Source organism: Theropithecus gelada, chromosome 18, assembly GCF_003255815.1.
Source record: "Theropithecus gelada isolate Dixy chromosome 18, Tgel_1.0, whole genome shotgun sequence".
Classification (NCBI taxonomy): domain Eukaryota; kingdom Metazoa; phylum Chordata; class Mammalia; order Primates; family Cercopithecidae; genus Theropithecus; species Theropithecus gelada.
This window is the reverse complement of record NC_037686.1, coordinates 55,281,785-55,304,319: the sequence shown is the minus strand read 5'-3', so window position 1 is coordinate 55,304,319 and position 22,535 is coordinate 55,281,785. Positions and strand designations below refer to the sequence as shown.

General features: G+C 42.2%; 1 protein-coding gene across 1 annotated transcript; it reads left to right on the top strand.

Moving 5' to 3' along the window:
* Positions 1–17,802: 17,802 nt before the first annotated feature.
* LOC112611454 (ubiquitin carboxyl-terminal hydrolase isozyme L3) lies at positions 17,803–18,680 on the top strand. The gene has a single exon (XM_025365254.1). It carries the CDS (start codon positions 17,848–17,850, stop codon positions 18,538–18,540), a length of 693 nt encoding a protein of 230 aa, XP_025221039.1. The 5' UTR covers positions 17,803–17,847; the 3' UTR covers positions 18,541–18,680.
* Positions 18,681–22,535: the final 3,855 nt, after the last annotated feature.

Sequence of the window (22,535 nt, the reverse complement as noted above, 5' to 3'; positions counted from 1 at the left end):
GTCCCATAAGATTATATTACTTTGTCTCTGTTTAGATATATTTATATAGACACATACTTACCATTGTGTTACAGTAGCCTACAGTAACATGTACTGTTATGTGTACAGGCTATATTACCTAGGTTTGTATAAGTATACTCTATGATGTTTGCACAACAGTGAAGTCATGTAATGATGTATTTCTCAGAACATATTCCCATTGTGCAGAGATGCACAAATATATCATATTTTCTCAGTTAAATTGTGATTTACTTGGGGGTACATCCTTCTCCTTATTGTTTCTTGTATTCCTTATAAAATTTAGCAGGGTGACTTCTACATAGTAAGGGTTCAAGAAAAGAATTTATATGATTATTATATTTGTAAATTTTCTTTAAATATACTTAGATATGCAAGACACAAACAATTCTTTTTTTTTTTTTCTTTTGAGACAGGGTCTCGCTCTGTTGCCCAGGCTGGAGTACAGTGGCACACTCTTGGCTCACTGGTTCAAGCAATTCTCCTGCCCCAGCCTCCCAAGTAGTTGGGATTACAGGCATGCATCACCATTCCCAACTAACTTTTGTATTTTTAGTAGATACGGGGTTTCACCATGTTGGCCAGGCTGGTCTCAAACTCCTGGCCACCTTGGCCTCCCAAAGTGCTGGGATTGCAGGCGTAAGCCATCACTCCCTGCCTAGGACTGACTTATTTGAATGCAAATCAGGAAATGGCACATCGGAATTTATTATTTATTTTATTTTATTTTATGATTTTCAGGAGATGGGGGTCTCTCTATGTTGCCCAGGCTGGCCTCAACTCCTGCCTTCAAGTGATGCTCATCACATCAGAATTTAGCTTACAAATATAGTCTATAATACTTGGAAATTTTGGGCCAGTCTCATCATTTTCCAGTGCTGTGATAAACATCCTTATGAATGCTGTTCTCCAGGTCTAGAAGGCTCTTCTCAGTTATTCTGTGTATCTAAGTCCCACCATTCTTCATTGTCAGGTTCCACCACTTCCAGAAGACAATAACCTGTCTTCCCCAACCATTTCAGTCCACACAGGTGCCATCTCCCTCTGAGCTATTGCAGCACTTACCGCCTAGTTCAGCAACCAGATTTCCCCAACAACTATTTCTATGTGGAATTCTCGTTTATTCTACGGGATATGGACCACATTATATATATACTTCTCTTTATGTCTTTGTGTCTAATACATTACTGATTAAAGCTTGGTTTTAAAGTCCAAATGTGGTCATATTAGTGAACTGCTATAAACTTTGCAGAGGCATTGGTAAAATAAAGGACTTTTTTGGTACAAATTATATGTGTGACAGGCTGCTTTTAACAGCTTATTGGCTTCACACAACTTTAAGTAGTGGTTTTACCAGAAATGTTTACATTAAACAGGCTTCTTTAGAAAGTAAACTGTTGTAACTATTTTGTAAACTAAGCTGACAATATGCATCAAGAATCTTAAAACTTTTCGTACCTTTTAGTGCACCTATTTTGGGGAGTTTAACTTAAGGAAACAATCCTAAAGCAGAAAAAAAAATGTAAAAAGCTTTGTATGCCAACATGTTAATAATAGGATATCAGTAATTTTGTTGTTCCCAAAAAATAGAATAAGCAAATACATTATGTATATATACACACATACAATATTTTACATGCTGATTGTTTTCACTTATCGTTCCCTGTGTTGATACAAATTTTACCAACTACATTTTCACTAGATATATAATATTCTCATACATATATAAAATTACATATATTTTATATATAACAGAATTTAAATTTAAATATATAAATTTATAATTTATTATATATAATTATATAATATATATTTTTATATATGTATGAAAGAATATTATATATCTAGTAAAAATGTAGTTGGTAAAATTTGTATCAACACAGGGAAATACGGTAAGTGGAAACAATCAGCATATAAAATTGTATAAAGGACATGGTCAAAATGATACACAAAAACATGAGTAGAAAGAAGAAATGAGAGGGAATATATCAAAATGCTAAGATGAGTTTTAGTGACTGGATTGCCATTTATATTTTTTTCTTTCTACTTTTTTTCTGTTTTCTAAATCATGAAAATTGGGCATAATTTCTGAAGAAAAAAGAATATAATTTCAAATATGGAGGAGGCATCAAGGATTAAAGTTTCAAGTAGACATTTTTTAGAATTTAAACATTTTAGTGATTTCGTGTCTGAAGTATGTGATTGTCCAAATTGTTGGATCTTCCCCACCCCCGCTCCTGCCCCCCACCCACCAAGTGCTGTGAGGTCTGGTAAGTGTCTAACCACTTGGTGGCTAGTTTAAATCTTTCCCACAAATTTTCTAGTATATGTTGTCCCATGAGCCCTGGGGCAGTTTGGATTTTTGCAGAACTGAGAATAACCTATGAAAAAGAAGAAAATGGGATTATAGATTCCTTTCCTCCACTTTATGGCCAGAATACTAGTTAGCTGAGGAAGTTCTGAATCAGTCCTTTTTCCAGGCAAAGGCAGAAATACTGGGCTTGGGTCCTTCAAGGTAGGCTAATCAGTGTGTCAGAGATTCTTGGTGTCCTTTTAACATCCAGGAATTACAGAGAAGGTAAATCAAGCCACGAACACATAGGTACTCAGGCAGCTATTGGACAAATTTATGCTCTACTGAAGCAGATACATTTTGCCAATGCTGGAATAAATTGGCAAGGTACTAAGTTTACCTCTTTAAAATTCCTGCTTGGGAATACCTGCCTTAGAATCACTGTTCATTTTAATCAAGTTAAAGGGCACCAAGGAACAATTCTAACAAACAGAATCAGATAATACTAGTAAAAAGGGGAAGACAATATCCTGAGAAACAGAACTGAAACTTAGGAGGAAAATGAAACGAAACTGAAACTTAGCCAGCAAAGCTATTAAAAAAAAAAAAGTCCTGATCTTAACGGAGCCCTAGCAGGTAACTGTATATGAGCCAGTATTATCAAAAGTAAAACCAATAAATGTCGTACATTTTCCTACGTTGCACTTGAAAGAAACTCTTAACCAGCAGTGTGAGCTGCATGACCTTGCTGCAGCCACTGACATTCTCTGAGTCTCAATTTACTCATCTGTGAAAATAGGTGTAACAGTACATGCCAGCCTCAATTAAATATAGAACTTCAGGGCTTGAGGGGTCTTGGAGGCCATCAGATCTTGGAGGCCATCAGATCTTGGCTCCTCCACTGGACCAGGGCCTTGGGGCTACCATGCTCACCTTGTTGGTATAAGTAAGCTCTTGCAGCAGCCAGACGTACTGCAGAGCCCACCGTGGGTGCAGGCAAACTGACTCCCAGGTCATGTGCAAGAGGCCGTGAGAGAAGACAGGAGGATACTCAACCGTTCTGGCTTCAGAAGGAGGCTCCTTGAGGACAGCTGAGTGGCCCAAGGTGGCTCAGAGTACAAGCAATCATCATCCTCAGAATGGGACTCCATAGCGTGATAAGGCAGCCATAGAGCAGGGACAGGAGACAGGGACAGGGTACCATCAGGGCAGGGGACTCATGCAGACAGGTTCAGAAGGGCCCTAAATGTTCTGCCAACACCTTGATTTATTTATTTATTTATTTTTTTTTGAGAAAAGGTTTCACTCTGATGCCCAGGCTGGAGTACAATGGTGCAAACACAGCTCATTGCCACCTCAACCTCAAGTAGTCCTCCCACCTCAGCTGCTTTAGTAGCTAGGACCACAGGTGTGCCCCACCACACCTGGCTAAGTTGTTTTTTCTCTTCTGTGTAGAGATAGGGTCTCACTATGTTGCCCAGGCTGGTCTCAAACTTCTGAGCTCAAGGGAACCTCCCACCCTGGCCTCCCAATATGCTGGGATTACAGATGTGAGCCACTGTCTGGGCCTCATGTTGAAATTCTTAATTTTGTTAAGGGAGATCCCCACAATTTCATTTCATACAGGCTCTGCAAATTATGTAGCCAGTGCAGGGTACAACATCCAAGATCTGCTGAACACAGGGCTGGAGGGAGGGGAGGAGAGGGGTCGTGACACAGGGTGATCAGGAACTGCCCTGGGATGTGTGACACTTCACAAGCCTCAATAAATGGTAGAATGGGAATAGACTGCTTCCTGGCCCCTCAGGACTGGCTTAGCCCTGAAGGACTAACTTGGATGTTTTTGGGGACTGTGGTTGATTCCCATGGAGGCAGTTCCACAGAGTTCCTGGGCTCAAGCGTGGTACCTGGGAGAGGGTCAAAAGTGGTTATTGTTGTCATTTTAAAATTTATTCTATTTTATTGATGTAAAGTTTACTCAACATAAAATTAACTGAAACCCGAAGGTAGCTTTGTACAATATTTTAAATAGTTTTGTGCATGACACAGTTTTTGCTAAGTATTTTTGTGTGGAATTTACCACTTGTGGCATCATGTCAGCATTCCAAAAGTTTCAGATTTTGATCATGAGTCGAAAATGCATTTAATACACCTAACCTACCAAGTATCAGAGCTTAGCCTAGCCTACCTTAAACCATCCTAAGGACATTTACATTAGTCTACAGATGGACAGAATCTTCTGTAACACAGTTGATGTAGTTTGGATATTTGTCCTTTCCAAACCTCATGTTGAAATTGGCCGGGCACAGTCACTCATGCCTGTAATCCTAGCACTTTGGGAAGCCGAGGCGGGCGGATCATGAGGTCAGGAGTTCGAGACCAGCCTGGCCAACATGGTGAACCCTCGTCTCTACTAAAAATACAAAAATTAGCTGGGCATGGTGGCATGCTCCTGTAATCCCAGCTACTCAGGAGGCTGAGGCAGGAGAATTGCTTGAACCTGGGAGGCAGAGGTTGCAGCACTCCAGCCTGGGAACAGAGTGAGACTTGTCTCAAAAAAATAATTATAAAAAAAAAAAAAAAGAAATTTGATCCTGTGTTGGAGGCAGGGCCTGGTGAGAGGCGTTTGGGTGGAGGTGGGGCCTGGTGAGAAGTGTTTGGGTCGGGGAGGTGGGTCCCTAATGAATGGCTTGGTGCTGTCCTTGTCCTCACAGTAATGACTGAGTTCCTTTTCTACAGGTTTCTGCAAGGAGACGGAGTTTCACTCTTGTCGCCCAGGCTGGAATGCAGTGGGCAATCTCGGCTCACTGCAACCTCCGACTTCCGGTTTCAAGCGATTCTCCTGCCTCCGCCTCCCCAGTAGCTGGGATTACAGGCGCCTGCCACCACGCCCGGCTAATTTTTGTATTTTTAGTAGAGACGGGGTTTCACCATGTTTGCCAAGCTGGTCTTGAACTCCTGACCTCGTGATCCGCCCGCTTCAGCCTCCCAAAGTGCTGGGATTACAGGTGTGAGCCACCACGCCTGGCCTCTTGCAACATTTGACTGTTAAAAAGAGCCTGACACCTCTTTCCCTCCCTCCTCCTCCCACTCTAGCCAAGTGATGCCTTATCTCCTTCCCCTTGCTCCATGATCATAAGCGTCCTGAGGTCCTCATCAGAAGCAGGGCACCGGGCTTCTTGTATACACTACAGAACTGTGAGCCAAATAAATCTCTTTTCTCTATAATTTTTCTTTTTTTTAAGGGCCATATGTGGTGGCTCACTCCTGTAATCCGAGCACTTTGGGAGGCCGAGGCGGGCGAATCACAAGGTCAGGAATTTGAGACCAGCCTGGCCAACATGGTGAAACCCCGTCTCTACTAAAAATACAAAAATTAGCCGGGCGAGGTGGCGGCGCCTGTAGTCTCAGCTACTCCGGAGGCTGAGGCAGGAAAATGGAGTGAACCCGGGAGGCGGAGCTTGCAGTGAACCGAGATGCCGCCACTGCACTCCAGCCTGGGCGAAAAAGCGAAACTCTGTCTCAAAAAAAAAGAATCGCGTCCCTGACACTGAGTAGTTTTGTTATCCTGAGTGAGTTTCTGACTCTCTCTCAAGTAGGACAAATGTGTTCACTGGATGTTGAAGATCAAACTCCTTCCCCGGGAGCACAAAGTCTTTTGTGGCTTGTACTTCTTCCTCGTTCTTCTTTCCTCTTCTTCCTTCTTCCTTCTCCCTTCTTTTTTTTTTTTTTTTTTTTTTTTTTTTTTTTTGCTTGAAACAGAGTCTCGCTCTGTCGCCCAGACTGGAGTGCAATGGCGCGATCTCGGCTCACTGCAAGCTCCGCCTCCCGGGTTCACTCCATTTTCCTGCCTCAGCCTCCGGAATAGCTGGGACTACAGGCGCCACCACCACACCCGGCTAATTTTTTGTATTTTTAGTAGAGACGGGGTTTCACCATTTTAGCCAGGATGGTTTCAATCTCCTGACCTCGTGATCCACCTGCCTTGGCCTCCCAAAGTTCTGGGATTACAGGCGTGAACCACCGCGCCCGGCTTTCCCCTCCCCCCTCCCCCAACTGTAGCCATCCTCCTCATGTGTATGAAGTGTATTTTATTGTGGTTTTGTTTGCGTTTCCCTAATGGATAATGGTGTTGTATCTTTTCATGTGCTTCTTGGTCATTTATATATCTCCTTTGGAGAAATGTCCATTCAAGTCCTTTGCTTAGTTTTGAATTTGATTGTTTGTGTTTTTTATCATTGAGTTGTTTTTTTTTTCTTAGATGGAGTTTCACTCTTGTTGCCCAGGCTGGAGTAGTGCAATGGCACGATCTTGGCTCACTGCAACCTCCGCCTCCCAGTTTCAAGTGATTCTCCTGCCTCAGCCTCCCGAGTAGTTGGAATTACAGGCATGCACCACCACGCCCAGCTAATTTTGTATTTTTAGTAGAGATGGGGTTCTCTATGTTGGTCAGGCTGGTCTCAAACTCCTGACCTCAGGTGATCTGCCTGCCTCGACCTCCCAAAGTGCTGAGATTACATACAGGTGTGAGCCACCACACCTGGCCTTTATCATTGAGTTCTAAGAGTTCTTTATATATTCTGGTTACAAGTCCCTTATCAGATATATGATTTGCAAATATTTTCTCCCATTGTTTTAGGTCATCTTTTGTTGACAATATCCTTTGATGCTGTTTTAAATTTTTATGAGTCCCATTTATTTTTTCTTTTGTCACTTGTACCTTTGTGTTATTTCTAATAATTCATTGCCAAATCCAAGGTCATGAAGATTTACCCCTATGTTTTTTTACAAGAGTTGTATAGTTTTAGCTTCTAAATATAGGTCTTTGATCCATTCTGAGTTAATTTTTGTGTAAGCCGTAAAATAGGGGTCCACCTTCATTCTTTTGCATGTGAATATCCAGTTGTCCCAGCACAATTGTTGAATGACTATTTTTCCTGATTTTATTGTCTGGGTACCCTTGTTAACTAGCTGTAGGTATATGGGTTTATTTCTGGGCTCCAAATTCTATTCCATTAATCTATATATCTTATGATTTTTGAATCAGTGTGGATAGGAATGTGTCACGATGGGCTGTAGTCTACCTTGCACAGAGGCATGGTGAGTAGCATGTCAGTATATTCTGGCCAAAGGTCAGATACATAGGGTTTGGTAAATTTGATAAGAAGAGTGGAGCTGTGAACGTTAAGCACAAAAACTGCAAACATATTATATATACTGAGACAACAGTCCAGAGACATTTTTAGGAACTCAAAATAAATACATAAAGAGAGACAGCCTATGCAACCTTACTTGCCAGACCTGTCCTAGCAGCAATGATTTGTATTATCTTGGTGGATGAATTCCTTCTACAAATACAAGTTAAACATTTTGAGGAAGGACAGATCCGCCAAGTACACTGTAAACAGTTCAGAACATGGTGCTCCATATGCTAAAACCAGGAAGAAATTAGAATGCACTTGCTTGAAGCCATTTCAAATCATCTTTCTGTTTTCAGTTTTTGCAATATAACAATTTGCTTTTTTTTTTTTTTTTTAAGATGGAGTCTCTCTCTGTCACCCAGGCTGAAGTATGGTGGCACGATCTCAGCTTACTGCAACCTCCACCTCCCAGGTTCAAGTGATTCTCCCGCCTCAGCTTCTCAAGTAGCTGGGATTACAGATGCATGCCACCACACCTGGCTAATTTTTTTATTTTTAGTAGAGATGTAGTTTCATCATGTTGGCCAGGCTGGTCTCAAACTCCTAAGCTCAAGTGATCCACCCACCTCAGCTTCCCAAAGTGCTGAGATTACAGGCATGAGCCAGTGCACCCAGCAAACAATTTGCTTTGATCTCTCTTTAGACAATGTGGCCAAACTTTCTTGGAGTAAATTTAGTGCAAGTAAATTCAATAAAATTGTTTAATAATGTAATATTTTAAATTAACCATTAATTATTAATTATCCATAATTATATATTTATGTATGCATTTATTATTTAGGTAATTATAACACATGTCCTCTGTCTGCCACACACATGTCCTGGGCACTAGGGTAATGACAGATACAGTTTCTGCCTTCCTGAAGCTGCTGGGTCCTTCATTGACCTTGTATAAGGGCTAGGTAGCAGAGGTTACAAAATATCCCTGTGGCTCCACCTGCCATGGTTCTGTTGGCTCTGTCCTGAGTCCCTGGGCTCTGGACTCCCCAGCTGGCCAAGCCCACAAACCTACATTCTCCTTAGCCTCCCAGTTCAGCCAAGACATACAGGAGCTTTTCATATGAAATTTTACTAGGATGCTAAGGGAAATCACAAAAGAAGAAAACACCAGAGCCGAAAAATAGGTAAGTTTACCGAGTACAGATGATTTATGCCAAGGGAACAAGAGTTCCTCATTTCAGTACTACCACGAAAACCATTCCCTAAGCCTCAGCCTTCCACACACTGCTGTCAATGCTCCTGGAACACTCCTTTCTTTGGCTGCTGACTGTTAGGAGGCTCTGCAAGGGAGGGATAACACCTTTGCAGGGACCTAATGGGCTACTGTAGTTAGGTTCCAGAACCTTCAGACTTTCTCTAGGGGTAATTCACTGATGAAAACAAGAACTGCCAGCCCCAGGCTTACCCTAACCTTTGCAGGGACTTGGGGCAAAAGTACAAAGGGATGCCCAGATACCATCTGTCTAAATATTTAAAAGTTATACATCAAGCTAACAAACCATTAAATAGCACGTCCTTGCTAAATACAACTTCATCCTGACACAGAGAGCAGGTTCCAACTGAGAGTTCCCTGCCCCACCTGCAGCCTGCCCCCTGCCCCCCACCTTTCTTGCCTTACTCCATGAGGAGCCTTTGTGTGCAGACCCTCCAGCCCCCAGGGCCGGGTTTTGTATTATTTCTTGCAACTGCATGTGAATCTACAATTATCCCAGGGAAAGTTTAAATTAAGAGGAGGGAAGAAGGGGGAAGGGGGAGGGCGAGACAGAGAGAGTGAGAAAGAGAGAGTAGCTGTGCAGTGTGACCTGTAGACCCAAAGTCACTGTGCCCGATGGGCTCTTTGTTTGAGAGCCTGGCCGGGTCCCCCTCAGCCCAGCCCCTCCTCACAGAGCAAGGAGCCCACAGGCCAGTGGCTTTTGCCAAGCACTCGCCCAGTCCACAGTCTTGCCAAAATGGCCTCCAGCACACTTCTAGGGCCTGCGAGGACCTTCTTCTTGTGTCCAACTCCCGAGTGGGTCTTGCTGCACTGCCGGTGTGTGCACCTCTGGAACCAAGAAGGCCAGCAGGTAGCTGTTTGTCGGGATCATGAACAGAACTTGATCTGGTTACCTAGAATGTCGGTAACCCTGCATGGCAGTGATCCCATTGGGGAAGGAGGAGAGGAACACTGCTTCTATTTCTTTTAGCCATAGGGTTCTGGAAAAGAGAGCCAGAGGAAGGCAGAGCCACCCCCTGGTACAGTCCCTGAACTCTAGCGATTGGGGCATGGCTCATGAAATACATTAGAGGCAAAGATCAATCGCTCTGCTCCAATTAACTGCATGCAATTGTGACATCAAACAAAACGTCAGATGCCATTCCAAAGATTAAATTGTATAAATCTGAAATAAAGCAAGATATGCTTCATTATTTCACTCTTTAAACCATGAGCTGTTTGTCCCTCTCTGCAAAGAAAGGCCATTGATTTTGGCAGCCACCACCCAACAGTTCAAAGTACAGGATATCTGACCAGGAGGCCACAGGGGAGAGAAACGGTGTCTTGTTTCAAGTGCCGTCAGGTATGGGGGTGTCCTGGTGTGAGCAACAACCCCATTCTCTGAGGATAAAGTGAATCGAGACCTGAGCTGTTATGGGACAGGAGGAAATAGGATATAGCAGGTAGCTGGCCTTAGGGTGCCATTTAGAAGACATTTCTGGATGTTTAATATTAGTAATGGAATCACTTATCAATCACCAAGTGTTGAATATTTTCAAGTTTTGAGCATTTCTTTTTCTATTCCAGTCTAATTTCTATGTCAAAGCAAACTTTTGGAATTACCATCTTAGGTATTTCCTTAGGCGCTGCCTAGTTACGCTTCCAGAAGGATTTGAAGCAGCTTCTCTCTCTCTAAGGTTAATGTCTTTGGTCCCTAAAACTCTTCCAAATGCATTTGGTTTTATACTAGTTAGCCAAAATTTCTCTTGGGAAATTGTCGGAGAAATAAATAACTGAGCAGAGCGAGGCATAGCCACACTAGGGCTCTTGTGTTTGTGTGCCCTGAAAACATATTTCTGCTGGTAGCTGTGCTGGGGGAAAGGGCAAACACTTTAAATATATATATTTATATTTTATTATATATTATTATATATAATTATATATATTATATATTGCATAATATAGTATTATATTATAAATATATATATATTTTTTTTTTTTTTTTAAATTTGAGACAGGGTCTCACTCTGTCACCCAGGCTGGAGTACAGTGGTGTGATCTCAGCTCACTTCAGCCTTGACCTCCCAGGCTCAAGCAATCCTACCTCCACCTCCCAAGTAGCTGGGACTACAAGAGGTGTGCACCACTACACCGGCTAATTTTCGAAACATTTAAAAAGTCATTTATAAGGGATCGTTTTGGAGAACGGGGCCTGCCACACAGAGATTCTTGAGAAGTAGAGCCGAATCTCCTGAGCAGTGTGCCTCAGGCCTGTGACAGGCTAGGAGTGGCTGCTGTCCTCTGGCAGGGTGCTGGCTTCTGAGACAAATATTATTTGCTGTGCAAGCTGTGTTGGAAATCACCACGTGCATCTCCAGCCCCATCTCCAGTTCTCACTCTGGACCTTCCCATGAGCTCCTTGAGGGCAGGACAGACAGCCCATTTGTATTTATGTCCTTAGACCAACTCATCATGCCTCACATCTGGTAGGTGCTGAATAAACGTTGAGCATAATTTACAAGCATGCTTTTTATAGCTTCCTCCAAGTCATCTGTTAGAATGTTGAGCAATAAAAGATCAAGGACGGAACTATTGATCCTCCAGGTGCCAGGCTGACAATAATTTATTAATTCATATTGGAGGTATGTTAAGTCTAAAAAGGAAGAAGTCTTTGGAGGGACATGACAGTTTTTTCAAACACTTGGAAGCTTGTCCCAGGGGCAAGCTAAGAACCAATGGGTGAAAAATACAGAAAAGATACAGTTCTCCCAAGAACAATATCATGGGTGAGGGCTTGGGGTAAGGGGCATTCTCATTATCGAAAATGCAATATATCGCCAAATTTGGTTCCACAAAAATAAAAATTCTGTTCTATTTTTCTGGAATGGAATTTGGCAATATGTACAAAAAACCTTAAATATATGCAGAAATTTTGACCCAGGAATTCCACTTCTAGATTTTGGTTATAGAAGTTTGATCAGCTGCACAAAGATATATGTACAAGGATGTTCAACACAGTACTGGTTATGATAGTGTAACCAGTAGAGCCATGTAAACTGACAAGAATGGCTTAAATAAATCATGATATATTCATTGAATGGAATGCCATACACTATTAAAATGGTGATTTGGAACTATGTTTATTTGAATGACAATATATTTGTACTCTGGGGAAATAGAAACAAGTAGGATATAAATGGTTCCATTTTATACACACACACGGAGATAGAGGGAGAGAGACGGAGAGACAGACATAGAGAAAGTCTTGAAGCTTATATATCAAAATGCTATTGTTATTGGTGATTATCTTTCTGGGTGTTGGGAATACAACAGATTTCACATTTTTAATTTGTATCCATTATTTCTAAATTTTCAACTATAGATATGTGATATTATTATGTAATAATCATCATCATCCTCATAAAGAATTAGGACTGATGAATATGTACCCCACTGAAATGGTGAGCTTTCTTCTACCCAATGTGCTTAGCCAGGGGCCAGATGGTTACTTGGTTGGATGTTGTAGAGGAAAGTTTGAAGAGAGGAATTTAAAGCCACTTCCAACTATAGATGCTATGATCCATGAAGGAAGAAGGTGACACTGGAAAATGTGCCGCAGATCCTCACACAGTTTGTCTGGCAGATAAGGTAATTATTTGCAAGGCTTTTTTGTTGTTGATGAAGATGTCTTTTGTATTATAATTTTTTGAGACAGGGTCTCGCTCTGAATCCCAGGCTGGAGTGCAGCGACATGTTCTTAGTTCACTGTAGCCTTGAGCCTCCTCCTGGGCTCAAGTGATCCTTCCACCTCAGCCTTCCGAGTAGATGGAACAACAGCTGCCACCATGCCTGGCTAACTTTTTTATTTTTTATAGAGATGAGGGTCTTGCTGTGTTGCCCAGGCTGGTCTTGAACTCCTGGTCTTATACAATCCTCCCACCTCGACCTCTCAAAGTGCTGGGATCACACGTGTGCCTGGCCTGAGAATGTCTTTAAAAATTGGAAATTAGGTTCTTAATATTGGCCTTTTTCTATGACTTCTTAGTGAGGAATAACGTAGGAATTGGAATGTCCTCATGCTGTTCCCTGGCCTTACAAACTGAAATATTTGCCTCTCACCCCACTGGGCACAACGTGAGCTCCCCACAGCCAGGCATTTTTGCTTCTTTTGTTCTAGATCCCAAAAGAGTGGTTGGCACACAGCAGGCACTCAATAAATATTTTTTGAATGAATAAATTAATGTTGGCAGAGTAAAATAAGCAACTTGGAAGACAGCTGCTATGCAAATAAATGCTTTTGCTGTGTTCATGCTAATTACTTCAAAAACATGAGTTTGGAAACAGAATTCCAAAACTAAAACTCATTTTGTCATGTAATTAATTTTTTCAAATTATTAACATTCTTTAAAAATCAAGTATGATGTTTGTATGGCCATACAGTTTAAAAATGAGAACTCCGCATTGTGTTCTAGATAACCACCGGTCAACAGCGCTTTCTCTAACAATAGAAATATTCTATATCTGCACTGTCTGATACGATAGCCATTAGCCACATGAGGCTACTGAGCAGCTGAAATGTGGCTGGTGAGAATGAGGAGCTGGTTTCTACATTTTATTTAATTTTAATTAATTTAAATTTAAACTTGAATATGCAGCTAGTGGCTACTGTATCCGTGCAGTTTTAGATCAAACTTCTCTTGGTTTATATGAAAAGGTAGATAGCATATGCTTACCAAGATACTGTATGTAAGCATGAAACCATGGGTACCATCTAGACTGAATCTTGTACTGAGAGAAAGAGATGGAAATAAGTCCAAGACTTTTATATGCTTCGGATGCATGGCAGCAGAGTGATGTCATAGATTAAAACAATTTCTTTACCACACAGCCTTCCTAATCTCCAGTAGTCCTGCTAAACTCTCGACATTCCACAGACTTATTTGTATCCAAAAATAAGGTTTATAAAAGTTGCAAATCCAAAGCAATTATCTGTAGTGCATGCTGTCAGCATCAGAATGAAAAGTGCAATTTGCATGAAAAGTATTATTGTTATTCTAGGGTGCCCTTTTTATTAGTTGACTATTGTACAATACTGCCCTTATTAATGTTAGTTATAAATAAAAGTTTTTGTTTGTTTTTGCTTAAACATCACCTTGATATTGTTATCTCTAAAGCAGATAACAGCATTGAGGAATTAAGTGAATGCAAAACTAAGCCAACCATTCAGAAGAGCCACCCTGCTACCTTCTTCAAAAACCTTCAGAGGCCGGGCATGGTGGCTCATGCCTATCAGCAATTTAAGAGGCCAAGGCAGGAGGATCACTTGAGCCAGGAATTTGAGACCAGCACGGGCAACAAAGTGAGACCCCATCTCTACAAAAACTCCAAAACTTAACTGAGCATGGTGGCACGCACCTGTGATCCCAACCACATGGGGGACTGAGGTAGGAGGATTTCTTGACCGTGGGGGTCAAGGCTGCAGTGAGCTGCATTTATGCCACTGCACTCCAGTCTGGACAACAGAATGAGACCCTGTCTCAAAAATAAATAAGTAAAAATAAAATAAAATATAAATAACTGTATAAACATGTAATGTGTTCTCCTTGAAATTAACTGAGGATTTATCTTAATTCTTCATCTTATTGATGTACAGTAATCCCCCCCTTACCCTTGGGTGATACGTTCCAAAACCCCCAGTGGATGCCTGAAACCATAGCTAATATCAAATCCTAGATATGTTTTTTCCTATGCCTACATACCTATGATAAAATTTAATTTACAAATTAGGCACAGTGAGAGATTAACAATAACCAATAATAGAACAAGTATAACAACACACTAATAAAGGTTACGTGAATGTGGTTTCTCTCTCTAAGTATTTTACTGTACCAGTCCTCATGCTTCTTTTTGGAATGATGGGAGATGAGAAAATGCCTATGTAATGAGATGAACTGAGGTGAATGGCACAGGCATTGTGACCTAGGGTGAGACTACCATTGACCTGCGGACGACACTTCAGGAGGATCATCTGCATTGGGTGATCCTGGATCATGCAGCCATGACAATATGGGTGGTGTTCAGTCACGACATCCAGGCAGGAGCAGACAGTAGTGCTGATGACTAGCCAGCGAACCGGCAGGTAGCAAAGATAGTGCAGATACACCGGCAGGAGCAATTCATGTCCTGGGCGGGGCGGAGTAGGATGAGATTTCATCCTGCTACTCAGAACGGTGTACAATTTAAAACTCATGAAGTGTTTCTCTGAAAATGGAATATTTTCAGATTGCGGCTGACTGGGGATAAGGACGACCTCAGAAAGTGAGACCACAGGTAAGCATGGAATACCGTGTAACTGTCCTATGCCATTTGTAGTGACTTAGATGCTGCCACAGGTGAAAGAACACACTGCAATTAAGGAGAAAGGCAAAAATGGAGGCAAATGCAGTTAAAATGAATATATTTTTGTTTTTAAATGTATTAAGCATTATAACGATGAGGTGGGGGCGGGGAGACCAAAATCACTTCCAAGAACAGCAGGCCGGCCAAAGAAGGAACTCCCGGTGCTGGTGGGGACAGAGCACAGCCGTGCACCCAGTGGGTGGGCACCTACAGACGTGCTGTCTCCAGGGCGTGCTGCATGGAGGCACCCATGGGGGCTGATGTAGGAGGAGGCTCTTCCGCTGTTCCCGGAAGGGCCAGGATCTCTGAGTCTCTGGCCCACTGTCACCACAGTTCATAAATGTCTCGAACGCCCCACCTTGGGTGACGGGGATGTGCCCTAAGGTCGCAATGCCCTACTCCCTGCTCTGGACGCCGGGAACACAGTGATACACACAGACAAGCGCCCAGTCAACACGGAGAGTGTGTGAATGGTGCTTGACTTTTCACACACACGAACAGGAAGCTGGGGCACAGACGACTCAAAACACTGTCCATCAAATATCACCACCACCTGCTTCTCCATCCCCTTGTGTGATCTCTGACGCTATTCGCCTTCATCCGTTTACCTTCTTGTTTCTCACATGTTTTCCCTGTATTCTGTTGGAAGAGTGTGATCCAGGTGCTGGGGCATGGGGTGGGGGTCATGTTGCCAACTTGAGATTAAACAGATCATCAGCTCAATAAATAAATAAATAAATAAATAAATAAATAAATAAATAAATAGAACTATAACCTGTTGTTAGAAAGGTGCAATCATAGCCGGGGGTGGTGGCACGGGCCTGCAGTCCTATCTACTTGGGAGGCTGAGGCGGGACCTGGGGAGGTCAAGGCTGCAGTGAGCCATGATCAGGCCACTGCACTCCAGCTTGGGTGAGAGAGTGAGACCCTGTCTCAAAGAAAGAAAGAGAAAGAGAAAGAAAAGAAAAGAAGAAAGAAAGAAAAAGAGAGAGAGAAAGAGAAAGAAAGAAAGAAAGAAAGAAAGAAAGAAAGAAAGAAAGAAAGAAAGAAAGAAAGAAAGAAAAGAAAAGAAAAGAAAAGAAAAGAAAGGAAGGAAGGAAGGAAGGAAGGAAGGAAGGAAGGAAGGAAGGAAGGAAGGAAGGAAGGAAGGAAGGAAAGGAAGGAAGGGAAAGAAAGAAAGAAAGAAAAGAAAAGAAAAGAAAAAAAGAAAAGTGAGATCAGGAAACGGTTTGGCTATTTTCCCATCACTACCTTCAAACGTGTGTTGTCAGATCTCCCTTCTGGGAATCTGAATGCCTCGGAGGTCACCTCTGAGCATTTTGGATGTTTTATTTCAGTTTGCAAACTGTCACTAATTCCTGTATTTCGGGTTTAATTCTTCATCTCCAATCTCACTGCTACCTCCAGAGTCGAGGACTTTGATTTTGGATTATAGATATTCTGTCTTGGAAGCTCAAAGATCTGCCAGCATTTCTGCTACAGGGGAATGTTCCTGAAACAACGCTTTGCTCATTCGCTCCACAATAAGCAGATGTGGAGTGCATGTCACCCTTCTGGCCCAGGGACCATCATGGCTTCCATTGCTCATTGCAACAGGCCCCGGTTTGATCTGCACACTGTGAGGTCAGAACAAATGGAAGGTTGTCTTTCTTGTGAATCAAGGGTGTACTGCAAACTGACCTGTTCACTGAGGCAAGTCACCTGCTTCCCAGGCCTCAGTTTCCTCACCTCTAAAATATGAGATGAGACTGAATTGTTTTTTAAGTTCTCTTCCAGCTTTGATTTTAAAATTATTTTCAGGGCAATGACCTAATTTTTAAGGTCTTAATTGTTTCATCCTGTTCTCTCTAATCAGAAGTATCTCCCATTTCTCCTCAGTATATAGATTTTCAGACCTGTCTTTGCTTCCTTTTCTCATCCTAGCTGAAATCACAGCTCCTTGGCCACTCCTGCTCATGGTGATTCTCCCTGTGTAATTGTCTCTGTTCCCAACTTACAGTAAACACCTTGATAACAGATATCGTATTTTATGATTTGGCCATATGGTTTTACAGTTTCTAGCCCAATTTTTATTACTGGGAAGAGCTGCCCAATGAATACTTGATGGCTGATTGTTAATTACAGTGTGTACTAGTCAGGGTTCTCCAGAGGGAGTTTATTAGGGAGAATTGGCTCACATGATTACAAGGCAAAGTCCCACAACAGGCCATCTGCAAGCTGGGGAAAGAGAGAAGCTGGTAGTGGCTCAATCCAAGTTTGAAAGTTTAAGAACCAGGGAAGTCAACAGTGCAGCCTTCAGTCTGTGGCTGAAGGCCCGAGAGCCCCTGGGATGCCACTAGTGCAAGTACCAGAATCCAAAGGCGGAAGAACCTTGAGTCTAATGTCCAAGGGCAGGAGGAGTGGAAGCAAGGGTCTGGTACAGAAAGAAAGAGAGAGCCAGAAGATGCAGCAAGCAAATGTATCCCCCGCTTCCTCCCCCTGCTTTGTTCTAGCTGTGCTGGCAGCTAATTGGATGGCATCCACCCTCTTTGAGGGTGGGCCCTCCTCTCCTAGTCCATCCACCGTAATGTCAATCTCCTCTGGCAACACTCTCACAGACATACCCAGAAACAATACTAGCCATCTAGGCATCCCTCAATCCACTCAAATTGATACCTAATATTAACCATCACATAATGTATAAAAGCTAGCATGGGGCGGCGAAGGCGGCGGCTGTCAGAGCTGGAGGGCCGGTCACCGCGGCCATGGAGGGTCAACGCTGGCTGCCGCTGGAGGCCAATCCCGAGGTCACCAACCAGTTTCTCAAACAATTAGGTCTGCATCCTAACTGGCAATTCGTCGATGTATATGGAATGGATCCTGAACTCCTTAGCATGGTACCAAGACCAGTCTGCGCAGTATTACTTCTCTTTCCTATTACAGAAAAGTATGAAGTATTCAGAACAGAAGAGGAAGAAAAAATAAAATCTCAGGGACAAGCTGTTACATCATCAGTATATTTCATGAAGCAAATGATCAGCAATGCCTGTGGAACAATTGGACTGATTCATGCTATTGCAAACAATAAAGACAAGATGCACTTTGAATCTGGATCAACCTTGAAAAAATTCCTGGAGGAATCTGTATCAATGAGCCCTGAAGAACGAGCCAGATACCTGGAGAACTATGATGCCATCCGAGTTACTCATGAGACCAGTGCCCATGAAGGTCAGACTGAGGCACCAAATATAGATGAAAAAGTAGATCTTCATTTTATTGCATTAGTTCATGTAGATGGGCATCTCTATGAATTAGATGGGCGGAAACCATTTCCAATTAACCATGGTGAAACTAGTGATGAAACTTTATTAGAGGATGCCATAGAAGTTTGCAAGAAGTTTATGGAGCGTGACCCTGATGAACTAAGATTTAATGCGATTGCTCTTTCTGCAGCATAGCTTGTCAATAATGGAAACACCAAATACTGTGTGATTTGCAACTAAATTTTCTCTGTCATACACTAACTCAAACATTTTGATATTTTCCTTAACTTGATAATTAAACTTTATGTGAGTTAAAAAAAAAAAAAAAAAAAAAAGCTAGCATGACATTCATTTTTTTACACAATAAAAGTCTATTGAAAACCAATTATGAGCCAGGCATTGTCATAGGCATAAGGGGACATTTGTGAACAAGACACACCATCTCTCCTGCCCATCTGAAGCCCACATTCAGGGTCACTTTTTCCTGTCCTTTTGAGGCCAGAAATGTATATTGTAATGTATAATGTAAATGTATATTGTTTATATTGTTCCCAGGTTATGCAATGTCTTTAGAATCTATATGCCGTGCTGCTATTGTAAAGCTGTGTGGATGCCTCTGAACAGGCCCATGCACAAGGTCCCCAGTGATGGAGGTCCACTGCAGTGGGCAGCCGTGTCCTGCTGGCAGCCTGGCAGATGCCTTTAGTGAATTAAAATTTTTTTGTAATTTCAGTTAATCATTTGCTGTTATTTCTCCACATGCTATAGTGTGCCTTATCAGTGGAAATTGTATCTTTACAACAGTAGTTCTCATACTTTTTGGCCTCAGGACCTCTCTGTAATACTCTTAAAAATTATTATTGGAAATCCAAAGAGGTTTGGTTTGTGTGAATTATAGCTGTAGAGTTACCTTATCCAAAACTTTTGAAAGTGTTGATTAAATCATTTCAAAGCAATGCTAAATCATGCGTGAACATGAGTAAAAGACCCATCCATTTATGTATGTTAACGTAAATTACATATTTTTATGAAAAATGGCTTTTTCGTTTCTTGTTCTGCTTTCCAAAACAAAACACATTTGGTGAGAAAACTGGCATTATTTTACATTTTTATAGGTCTCTTTAATATGAGGCTTAGCATCTATTTGACAGCTGGATTCTCACATATTCTGTGTTGGATTTGTTATCATATGTTGTTTTAATTTTTTTTTTTTTTAATGGAGACAGAGTCTCACTCTGTCACTCAGGCTGGAGTGCAGTGGTGTGATCTTGGTTCAGTCGTAACCTCTGCCTCCCAGGTTCAAGCAATTCTCCTACCTCAGCCTCCCGAGTAGCTGGGTTTTAGTTTAATTATGTGAAAAACAAATCTGACCTTGTAAAGACATGAGTTTGGAAAAGAGGGGAGAATTGTCATAGCCTTTCTTATAGTTGTAGATATTCTTTGAAACCTCACCAAAAGTAGACTAGTAGTAGTTTCTTAAGTTTAGTTGCAATGTGGAATCTAAAACTGTATGAGTGAAATTTCCCCAATTAGTTACGTTAATCCATGTATTTTGCAATTTGAAAGGTTCTTTTATCCATGTTCATGCATTATTTTATAACGTCATGCATGGACTGTTTGGAAAATATTCATTCACTGAGTTGTGGAGATCTTCTAAATATCGATTCATTTTATTATACAATATCAAACCACATTCATTCATATCACCACTGATCTCATCTGCAAAATCTTCAAGTATTGGGAAGCTCTCAAACTCATGATACCTGATACAAAACTTTCAAAAATCTAATTTTTGCTTAAAATCTTAAAAGAAGCAAATCCTATCAGTTGTTTTTCCTTAGAGTGACAAACTTACTTGGCTCATTTCCAGAAAATGTCTACCAAACAGCCAAGTCTGAATAACCCTAGTTGCCAGTCATTCTTTCAAGTAAAAAGAGTGTTCCCTATAGAAAGCAGTAGTTCACCTTGCAAGTCAAACTACGAGTGCTCTTCCTTGAGATTAACCATGGTAGTTGGATACCCAGCTGAAGTACTGTATGTGTGCTTCCTGTTTAATCACACAGAACACTCAAGGACATGTGCTGAAAGGTCAAGACTTAATAAAATTAATAGCTTGGCCAGGCGCAGTGGCTCATACCTGTAATCCCAGCACTTTGGGAGGCTGAGGAGGGCGGATCACCTGAGGTCAGGAGTTTGAGACCAGCCTGACGAACATGGCAAAACCCTGTCTCTATTAAAAATACAAAAATTAGCTGGTTGTGGTGGTGCATGCCTGTAATCCTAGGTACCTGGGAAACTGAGACAGGAAAATTGCTTGAACCCAGGAGGCAGAGGCTGTAGTGAGCTGAGATCGCTCCACTGCACTCCAGTCTGGGCAGCAGAGCAAGACTCCATCTCAAAAAAAAAAAAAAAAAAGGCTGGGCGCAGTGGCTCATGCTTGTAATCCCAGCACTTTGGGATGCTGAGGCCGGTGGATCACAAGGTCAGGAGATCAAGACCATCCTGGCTAACACAGTGAAACCCCATCTCTACTAAAAATACAAAAAATTAGCCTGGTGTGGTGGTGGGCGCCTGTAGTCCCAGCTACTCGGGAGGCTGAGGCAGAAGAATGGCGTGAACCCGGGAGGCAGAGCTTTCAGTGAGCCCAGATCGTGCCACTGCACTCCAGCCTGGGCAACAGAGCGAGACTCCCTCTCCAAAAAAAAAGCTTATATTTCTTTACCAAGGACATTTTAATGTAAAACTTGCTTAGGACAAAACCCATCATGGACGGCAGCGAAGAATACCATGACTACTGGTAACCATCAGACACTGCTGTCCCGATTCAAGCTAAGGCAGCTGCAGTTGTATCCCCCATTGCTATGGAAACATCAGTACAAATGGCAACAGCGAAAAAGGCAAATAACATCTTAGTATTTTTGTGATCATAATCTTGACTTTGCAGACCCTCTGAAAGGGCCTTGGAGACCCCCAGGGGTCCACAGCATCACACTTTGAGAACTACTGCTTTAGAATCTGTTAGGGGCTGAATTATGTCCCCCCTAAATTTATATCTTGAAGCTCTAGCCTTCAATAATACCCAGAACATGACTGTGGTTGGAGGTAGGTCCTTTAAAGAGCTGATTAAATTAAAATGAGGCCATTAGGGCAGGCACCAGTCCAATTTGACTGGTGTCCTTATAAGGAAAAGAGATTAGGACACCAAGAGAGGCACTAGGGATGCCTGTGCACAGAGGAAGGACCATGGGCAGAGGCTGCAAGAGAGAGGCCAGCTGGGACCCAAGGAGAGAGGCTTAAGGGAAACTACCCTGCCAGCACCATGATCGTGGACTTCCAGCCTCCAGCATTGTGAGAAAACAAGTGTGCTGTTTAAGCTGACCTGTGCTATTTTGTTATGGCAGCCCTGGTAAATGAATATAGAGTCTTTCTCATACCTACCCCCCATGCCAGATGGCCTCTGCACCTATTGTCTTGAATAGACATTTCCTCTCCTCTACCTGGCAGATCAGCTCCAACACTGGTGTACCTGCGTCCCACCCTCCCTCAGACAGAGCCAGCCAGCCCTGTGTGGTGCTGATTTTGCCTTTGTTCCACCTTTTCATTACGGCTCTAGCCCAGGCATTTATCTACACACCAACCTGCTTCTTTGCTTAGCTGTGAAATTTTTGAATTTGAGGACCAATTCATTTGCCTCTTCATGTCCTCAGTGCCCAGTGCAAGGCTCAGTGCATGGATAAATGCGTGGATGTTAAATGTGTGGATAAATTTGTGTGGCATAGCGGTTGCCATCTATCCTTTCCTTGTGTTCGGCAGCTCTGAGGCAAAGCACACTCTGCTCTGATAGATTTGTGTCCAGGACCTCCTGGCCCGTGGCCACAGCTTGCCATGTAATATTAGTTTGGATGCTGTTTTAACAACTTAAAACATTATCACATTATAAAAGTACATTAACCCTCCTAAAGTATATATCAAATATTGAGTCACAGTTACACTTGCCTTGGGTGTCGTTTGAAAGAAAACTAAAAACTTCATTTCCCATTAAGACTTCAGTTTTATTCTTTCTTAAAAAAAATTATGGGCAGGTGTGGTGGCTCACACCTGTAATCCCAGTACTTTGGGAGCCTGAGGTGGGAGGATTGCTTGAGGCCAGGAATTCAACACCAGCCTGGGCAACATAGTGAGCCTTAGTC